At 49.5% G+C, this 9,253-nt stretch overlaps 1 protein-coding gene across 1 annotated transcript; it reads left to right on the top strand.

The window, feature by feature from the left end:
- Positions 1-2,280: 2,280 nt before the first annotated feature.
- Positions 2,281-4,974, top strand: LOC311198473 (olfactory receptor 14J1-like; the record flags this gene model as incomplete). Its single annotated transcript, XM_084272431.1, has 2 exons — positions 2,281-3,090; positions 4,960-4,974. The coding sequence occupies 2 exons, from the start codon at positions 2,281-2,283 to the stop codon at positions 4,972-4,974; spliced, it is 825 nt and encodes a 274-aa protein (XP_084128557.1).
- Positions 4,975-9,253: the final 4,279 nt, after the last annotated feature.

The following is a 9,253-nucleotide window of genomic DNA, read 5'->3' as shown; positions in this document are numbered from 1 at the left end:
GAAGACAAGGTCAGTGAAGGAGGAGGAGAAGGTCCTCGAAGCCCCGTAGCAGAGATTTTTCTGCAGCCCATGGAGAAGACCATGGTGAATGAGGCTGTTTCCCCACAGCCAGTGCAGGGTGATGTGGAGCTGTGATTCTACCTGTAGCTTTTAGATGTCCCCATGCTTTAGGCAGGTTGAGACACCAGAAGGAGGCTGTGACCTCATAGGAAGCCTGTGCTGGATCAGGTTTCATGGCAGGGCTGTAGATGTCCCACGCTGATGCTGAAGGATGGCGCCAAATTAAAGTGACCCACCCTGGAGCAGTTGGTGATGATCTGAAGCCATGTGGGAAGGACTCACATTGGAGGGGTTCATGGAGGACTGTCTCCTGTGGCTGGGACCCAGTGCCGGAGAATGGGGAGACTGTGAGGAGTCCTCCCACAGAGGAGGAGGAAGGAGCGGCTGAGACAATGTGTGCTGAATTGACCCCAACCCCCATTCCCTGTCCCCATGTGCCACTCAGTCGTAAGAGAGAATGGGAGATGGCTGATGGAACTGCTGCTGGACATTTGTTTGGCAGCCAGTCTCATGGGGAGATATGGAAAGGAGATTCTCCTGCCCAGCTCTGGTTTGATCAGGAGAAAGGACTCTGCTGGACACAAGGATTACTCCCCAGACGAGTGAGGGGACATCAGTGAGGACTTCAGTGTCTTTCCAAGTAGGTTCCCTGAACCTCCAGGGAAACCTCAAAGGAGCCCAGAAGGGATGGAGTGTGTGACGCCTTCACCTTCTCCTCTGCTGTGACCTGGGCTGGGCTCCTGGGATGGTGGGAGCTTATGAAACGTTACAGCGCTGCAAAGAGACAGCTCTGGCCAGGAGCAGCTCCTCTGCCAAGCACACAGGGCTGGGGACACTGCCTGTAGGTACCGAGGGGAGACCTGTGAGGCTGAGAGAGCTGATGGATGCTGAGAGCTCACTGGAGGAGAAATCTCCACAGCACTCTGCCTGGTATGTCTGTGGGTGCAGGGCAATGCAGGTTCTGTTCCTGGAGGGATCTCCTAAAGCTGGGACATGGGGCAGTGTGTGGGGTCTGTCAGGGGGACAGGTTCTCTATAGGACCAGAAAGTGCTGCCTGGAAGGGATGCCCTTCTGCCCCATCAGAGGGACAGGGCAGGACAGCTGCATGGTTGCAGAGATATGAAGCAGTGTGTGCACCCAGGGGTGCCAAGAGTTGTCCTTGCAAGCAGGGTCCCTGTGTGCTGGATTGGGGACTCTGCTGCTGCCAGGGTCAGCACTCAGCCTGGTTTCTGTGCTTTCCACAGGGATAAAGACAGTAAATGTTGCTGGAAATTGTGACCCAAGGAAGGAGAGCATAGGGTCCTTTTGCTCTCAAAATGTGCTGCATAGACCAAGTTTGCTCCCAGTTCCAGGTGATCCCTGGAAACTACCCGGGGTCTTTTCAAGAACACCAAGGATGCATTTTCCACTTCAGGGAAAGAGACTTTGACTCATATTTTTTTCTTCTGCACTGGGTGTGAGGAGGGAGCTGAGCTTTTCTTGATAACTTTGATGAAGGCAGTGCAAACTCATTTGTCATTAAAACTTGTCAGAGTGTGTCCTGAGCCTTGCACACACAGAGGCTCCCTGAGGCAGTGCCCTGATGCCAGGAGGGGTCTGCAGAGCGGAGCTGAGCACAGGGCAGGTTGGATGAGGTCTGTAAGCACAGAGCAGGAGGTGACATGGGCAAAGAGAAGCAGCTCAGGGGACAGCTGCAGGCAGGAGACATTGACAGGGAGGGAGGGAGAAGAAGCTGCTCCTAGAAATGCCCTGGCAGTGGGGATTTGGTACCTCCCTGACATCCCGCGCAGTGCAGACACTTATTTTCTACAGCCAGGGTACAACACAGAGCACCCAGCACAGGGCAGCTGAGACCAGGGCTGATGGACAGAGCAGCTCTCCCCACTTTGCGCTCAGGGAAAGGTTTCACTGGCACTGCAGCAGCAATGTCAGGGGGTTCTGACAGAAGAAACACTCCTCAGATACAGTCAGGAGAAAACCAAAGCTCCAAAGCTCTGCTCTGCCCTCGGGTGAAACTGGAGTGACAGTGCTGAAAAGCTCACTGAAATGCAGTGGCACACTCAAGCAGCAAAAAACAGACCTCCTAAAAGGGACCTGACAAAAGTCTTCCTGAATCCAGAGTCAATGTGAATTGGAAGAGGTTTCTCTCAAAGACGAGTACCCTGACTTCTAACTGTGCCTTTTCCTCCTTGGACAGGTCTCCACACTTGATGGCAGCAGATGTCCAACAGCAGCTCCTTCAGCCAGTTCGTCCTCCTGGCCTTTGCAGACACACGGGAGCTGCAGCTCCTGCACTTCTGCCTCTTCCTGGGCATCTACCTGACTGCCCTCCTGGGCAATGGCCTCATCATCATCACCATAGCCTGTGACCACCATCTCCACACCCCCATGTACTTCTTCCTCCTCAACCTCTCTGTTCTTGACTTTGGCTGCATCTCCACCACTGTTCCCAAATCCATGGCCAATTCCATGTGGGACACCAGGGCCATTTCCTACACAGGATGTGTGGCTCAACTCTTTTTCTTTACATTTTTGTTCTCAACAGAGTTCTGTCTTCTCACTGTCATGGCCTATGACCGCTACGTTGCCATCTGCCACCCCCTGCACTACGGGACCCTCCTGGGCAATAGAGCTTGTGTCCACATGGCAGCAGCTGCCTGGGGCAGTGGGTTTCTCAATTCTCTGCTGCACACAGCCAACACATTTTCCCTTCCCCTCTGCCATGGCAATGCTGTGGACCAGTTCTTCTGTGAAATCCCCCAGATCCTCAAGCTCTCCTGCTCAGATACCTACCTCAGGGAAACTGGAGTCATTATGTTCAGTGACTCTTTAGCTTTTGGGTGTTTTGTGTTCATTGTGGTGTCCTATGTGCAGATCTTCAGGGCTGTGCTGAGGATCCCCTCGCAGCAGGGACGGCACAAAGCCTTTTCCACCTGCCTCCCTCACCTGGCTGTGGTCTCCCTGTTTCTCATCAGTGCTGTTTTTGCCAACGTGAAGCCCCCCTCCATCTCCTCCCTATTTCTGGACCTGGTAGTGGCATGTCTTTACACGCTGGTTCCACCAGCAGTGAACCCCCTCATCTACAGCATGAGGAACCAGGAGCTCAAGGATGCTGTGTGGAGACTGAGAAGTAGATGTTTGTAAGCTGCAATAAACTGCTCATCTTCTTCTGCATATCATTGTCCCTGTCACTCATGCTAGGACCAGTCTGTATTTAGTAGTTTTCATAGTTGTTTTCTTTTGGTTTTGGTTTTTTTTTTTCTGTTTTACCTAAAGTATAATAACATGGGTTATGTTCATCCCATTGCTAATGCAGTATCTCCTGGTCTTGTGTGACTGAGACACTGCGTAACGATGAGCTGTGCTGTCTTTCCTTCAGGTCTGCCTAAAAATAGCCACTTTTTTTTTTAATGTATATATTTAAATAATTTACAAGCACATTTTCATCAGCTGAATCACTCGACTACTTGTCTGAAATGGCAATGCTTTCTCACTGTGACAGAATGGGAATTTCCAGGGTTGGTACCCATGGCAGCAGAAGAAACACTCACCTTCTCCTGTATCTGCATTACCCCCAGTCTGTCTCTTTCTTCTCCCTCATCATTCAGGTGTTTCCACCTCTCCTGATGATGTGGTCATGCCTAAGGACATCTTTTCAGCAGAGTAGATGGATGTATCCTCACAGGATTCCACCTCAGCTTGCTCTTTCGTCTATCAGATGCCGCTCAGCTCTCCAGTGTCTCCTTTGAGCTTCAGATGTCTAATGAACTGTTCTGTTAGAAGGTCTCTGTGTTGATAAGTCACCTTTCCTGGAGAGAATCTCCTCTGAAAGCTGACCCCCTTCACACACTGCTTGGCCGTAGCAGGCAGCTGAGGAGAGAGATTTCATTGTTTTTAAACTGTGTCATGTGTAACTGCTGTTTGTTGTCAGAGAAATCTGTCTGTGCCTGTGAGCACAGATGTTGCAAGGAGAAGTGTTGGGAGTGCCAGGAGGCCAGTGAGGGAACTGCTGGGCTTGAGGAAGAGCAAGGTTCTCCAGACAGAGTTGGCTGCTTTTCCTGCCTGTCCAGATCTCCTTAGAGATCTGAGTCCAGTCTGGACCGACATCCATTGCAGCATGCTGCTAAACATTCTTCCATGATCTGAGATATGACAGAAACTTTTTTTCCTATGAAAAAATCCTGAGTTGTGAAATTCCTTTGCAATTTTCATCATTCAAATAAAATCTCTCCAATTAGTTAAACAAGTCTTACTTTTTTCAAAGACAGTTATGTGGAGAGACATGTTTGTAAGGGATTTCTGGATGTTTATGAGCCCCATGGTACATTCTCTTCTGAGTCCAGAGACCACAGGATACCAAGAGGAGAGTGAAGAAACCTCTCAAGAAGTCCAAGTCAGGAACAATGCCCAAAGCACCTTGGAGCATTAACAGACCCCTGGGAGCCATTCCTGACAAAGCCTCCCCATGGGCTAGTTAGAGCAGACAACTGGAGGCCATGAGGACACAGGCAAAGCGCAGGCAGCTCTGATGCTGAGGACACCCTGGCTTGGTCTGATGAAGCAGAAATGCCAAGTGCTGACCCCCAGCCCCTGGGCAGGGAGACCCTGACCCTCACCTGTGTCTCAGAGCTCTTCCATGGGATGTGGGCAGTGTAAGGCCAAGGGAAGGACAGGGATATGACACATGGTGTTCTACCCTGGGATGGGTGCAAGGAGGCAACAATGCTCCGTGGCCATCAGGATAATGTATTTCTCTGAGGTCTCTGGCAGGGACATCAGCCATAGCCAAGGGGAAAAGACCTTGTTTCTATCAGGTCCTCTCAGCCTGGCCAGCACCCTTGGCCATCTGCACCACAGTCCGTGCCACACTGCCCCACGCCTGTGCCTGTTCCCCTGTAGGCTGCAGGCACCTAATGCCCTTCCCTACTTTGTTCTCACCCCACATTGCCTCTGCCTGTACTGCTGTCTTTCCCTCCTCACCAGCTCTTTCCACAAACACAAAGCCAACAGCTGATCCACACTTCTTGCAAATAACATTTTACACCATAGCAACACACTCAGAATGACATTTCATTATCCTCATGTCCACTTCAACCTTCAAAACTGCAGTTTCATGTGGACTTCCTTTCTTAAGTTTTTTCAATGTAGCACAGAGAGGGCTTCCCTCAGCTTCCCCCTCCCCAGGCTACAGAAGCCTCAGTCCCTCAGCTTGTCCACACAAGACCCCTAACTGTATCTTTCAGACTTTCTCTGACCATGCAGTATTTTCTCCCCATTCCATCAGACTGGGGAACCCCACACTGGGACTGACTGCTCCAGAGGTGGCCTTTACCAGACGGACCAGAAGGGCCCTTGTCTGTGTGGCCACACTCCTGCCAGAGCAGCCCAATGTGCCCATGGCCAGATTCCTGTTCAGCACCTCAGACTGCTACGGCATCTCCTGGAAATCCCAAGTTCCTCTCCTTGCTGTTGGTTCTGCACCAGTCCTGTCTGAGCTGTCTTGATGTGCAGGTGTTGTGATGGAACCTTTGGTCATGGTTTCAACCCATTCGAGAGCCGAGCACCACAATCCCTTGGCTATGAAAGCCCTGACCCCCAAATTAATGGGGCTGGAATAACTGGAGAGGTTTAAGGCCATGAACATCTTTCATTGCTCACACCTTTTGTGTTGGACGAATCCCTGTACCTTTAGCAAGTTCGCTGGTAGAGCCGGAAAATGACATCAGGCACAGTTAGGATGATTCCATTGTCTATGACAGCCCTGAGCCCCAAGGTCACTGGGCCTTCTAGTGGGATACCTCGTCAGGTTTCAGGCCAGGAAGATTACTAGGCACTCCCAACTTCTGTTTGGGAGCTTTTGCTGGACAATTAGATGATTCAAAACTAGAAGCTGGTAGAGCGAAATACTGATGTCTTGCATTGTTATCACCATTCCATTGTCTATAAAAGCCCTGAGCCCCAGTGTTACTGGGGCATCTTTTGGGCTACCTTGGGAGTTTTCAGGCCAGGAATGTCTTTCAGCTCTCTCAGCTGTTGCTTGGGATCTATTACTGGACGTTCAGCATTAGTGAAGGTGGACGCTGGTAGAGGTAGAAAATGACAGCAAGTACTTTTAGGACTATTCCATTGTATATGAAAGCACTGAGCCCCACAGTTACTGGGGATGTCTTTAGTCTACCTGAGGAGCTTTCAGGCCAGGAGTATCTTTCAACCCTCACACATTTAGTTGGTGAGCTATTGCTGTACCTTAAGCATGTTCAGAGGTGGATGCTGGTGGAGCTTGAAAATGACACCAAGCACAGTTAGGGGAGTTGCCTTGGGTTCAAAAGCCTTGAACCCCAAGCTTACTGGGGCTTCTAAGTGGGCTGCCTTTGGAGTTTTCAGACAAGGAACATGTTTGAACCCTCACACCTTTTGTTTGGGAGCTATTGCTGGACATTTAGCAGTTTCCAGTATTGACACTGGTGGAGATAGAAAATGACATCAGGCAATGTTACGAGCGTTCCCTGTGCTAGACAAGCCCTGAGCCTCAAGGTTACTGAGGCTGCCAGTTGGCTGCCTGGGGAGGTTTCATGCCAGGAACATTATTCCACCCTGGCACCATTTGTTTGTGAAAAACAATAAAGGTGGGAGATTCTCCCTGGACCTCCTTTTGTTATTAATACATTAGCATTATTAATAATATTATTAATGATATTATAATAACATTATTAAAACATTAATAAAAAAGAGAATCAGGGAGAATCTCCCAACTTTCTTTGTTGTGTGTGGGATCCATTGTGATTGAGGATGAAGAAAAGTCTGAGGTACTGTTGCAGTTTGGTGAGGCTGTGCTGCTGAGATGGTTTCTTTAAGCAGCAGTTACAGTTTCCTGCCAGCCTAAACTGTAAACAACGAGCAATTCAAGGCCAAAGTCACAGCCCAAGAGATAGTTGAGCACCTCTGAGAATCACATCGAGGAGAAAACAACCCGGCAGCAGCTGCATTTTGCCACCCATCTTCCCCAGTCCCTGCCTGCCCCCGTACTGCGAGCGGGGGGAAAGGAGGGAGCATAATCCTGACTAAAGTCTGCTAAGAAGGGAGTGTGTGGGGGAAAGTGTTTCAAGATGTGGTTACGTTTGTTTTAAGATCTGGTCGTACTCTCAACTCCGGTTACTTCACTGTTCTTTCTAGTTGTAGTGTAGTGTAATAGAGTAGTTTGTCTCTTCTTCACTTTGTGTTGAGTCTGTTTTGCCCACGTTGATTACAGAATGATCTCTTCCTGTCCTTATTTTGACTCCTGAGCCTCTTAATATATAATTTCTCCCCTGTCCAACTAAGAAGGGGAGTAATAGACTGAATTTGGTGGGCATCTGGCCTCCAGCCAGGGCTAAACCACGACAATAGGACAGTGGAACCTGTGTAGCTCATGCTGGTTTCTTCGAGGGATTGCAGTCTGCTTGGGACCAGAAGAGGAACTCCTGCCTGTTGTGAGCTACGGCTTTGTTCTGCTTGCTGCCTTGTGGGGAGGAATTGCTGTCTCCTTCAGAGAGTGAGGCGTGAGCTGATTGCTGTGTCTGATGGATGAGGATATGGATAGTTATTTAAATGTCTATTTGACCAGAAAAGGGCTGAGGAATCTGTTGAAAAGCTTTTATTTTAATCCTGACTTGGTCAGGTCCCCTTTGGCATGTGGTGGCAGGGGGGCCTCAGCGGCTGCTGCCCTTGGGTCGGGCACCCTTTGGCATATGGTGGGGGGGCCCCATGGGCTGCCGTCCCTGGCTTCGTGCGCCCCTTGGGGTGTGGTGTCAGGGGGGCCCTAGGGGCATCCGCCCCTTGGTCCAGGCCCCCCTTGGGGTGCGGCAGGGGGGCCCCGGCGGCTGCCTGTTGGTACAAGATACACACATATTTTGTTTAGGCAGTGATGCTTTTGGGGAAACTCTGCGTCCTGAGAGAAGTTCAACCTTCCTACAGCACATTTTTCTTCCAATAGCAGAAAAATCCTTTGTGGAACACAGGTGATTTGACATTGTTACAGGACAGGGTCCCAAATTCAACATACTTTTGGTGATTTATGCCTTTTGGGAATTGTAGGGTTTTAGTTGTTTGTCAAAAATCTTGAGAAGCAGAGGAATTTGTCCTGAAGAGCCTCATTATATTAGGACAAGCTGTGATGTACTGTGTCCCTCAACGAATGCCTGTACCAGTGGACTTATGTCTCAACATTGCTGAAATATTGCATAAAGACATTTGTAAAGGGTTAAGGAAGTCTTGCTAACAGGATTACTTGAAGTGCCACAGTGGTGACCTCCCATAAACAATGCCTCACTTGAATGACTCTGCCTCACTGATAAAGAAGAAACACCAATTGGAACATACTTAAGTAAATTACACACTTAAGGACTATGTGCTCTGTGGAAATAAAATGACTTCTTTGACAAGTTCCAGTACCCCCCTCCTCCTTATCTGAATCCTTGCTTGTCTCTAATTGGTCACAAATGCAGGCAAAGCATTTCATTGTAACTAGTTCAAGCTCCCCCTTGTCCTTGAAGGTATACAAAACCTGCTGAAACCAAACCTGTAGTTTGGGTCAGAGTCAAGGGGTAACTGAGCCTGTGCAAGACAGAAGGTTACTTGTGGTGATGAAGAGGAGCCATCTGACTGCATCCCCACGACCCTCAACGACCACCACCAAACAGCAGTGCGCAGGCACAGTGGGGAGGAGTTGATGGAAATCACTTCTTGGAACTCATTTTAATATGAAGTGGGACAGGTTATGAATATGTACAGGTGTATGAGGTCACCAAATAAATAAGTATCCTTGAACTGTATATAACCAAGAAGAACTGCCACGTTAGTGTGCACGTCTGCAGTGGAGCAACCCCCCTGCACCCAGCGTGGAAACCCCACCCCCGTCTGACGTGAAGTCAATTCAGACTGCCAGGACGCCTCAGCTCCGTGGTGGTAGATATTGCAATCTCTCTCTCACTCTCTTTATCTCTCTCTCTCTCTCTCTCTTTCTCTGTTTCTCCCCTTCCCCCTTCTCCTGCACACTTGTTGCAGGCTAAATAAAGTAACTTAAACCTTGACTCCGTTTTAAGTCTTAATTCTGTTCCCGAGAATTGTGCAGACCTCCTCACGATAAAGCACCTAATTGGACATCACTCAGGGGTTAAGCCCAGCTGCCCCCAGCCACCCAGAGCAATCTGAGGTC

The sequence above is a fragment of the Gallinula chloropus genome, assembly GCF_964237585.1.
Source record: "Gallinula chloropus genome assembly, chromosome: 18".
Lineage (NCBI taxonomy): Eukaryota > Metazoa > Chordata > Aves > Gruiformes > Rallidae > Gallinula > Gallinula chloropus.
The sequence above is the reverse complement of the archived record's forward strand: the minus strand, read 5'-3'. Positions and strand labels throughout refer to the sequence as shown.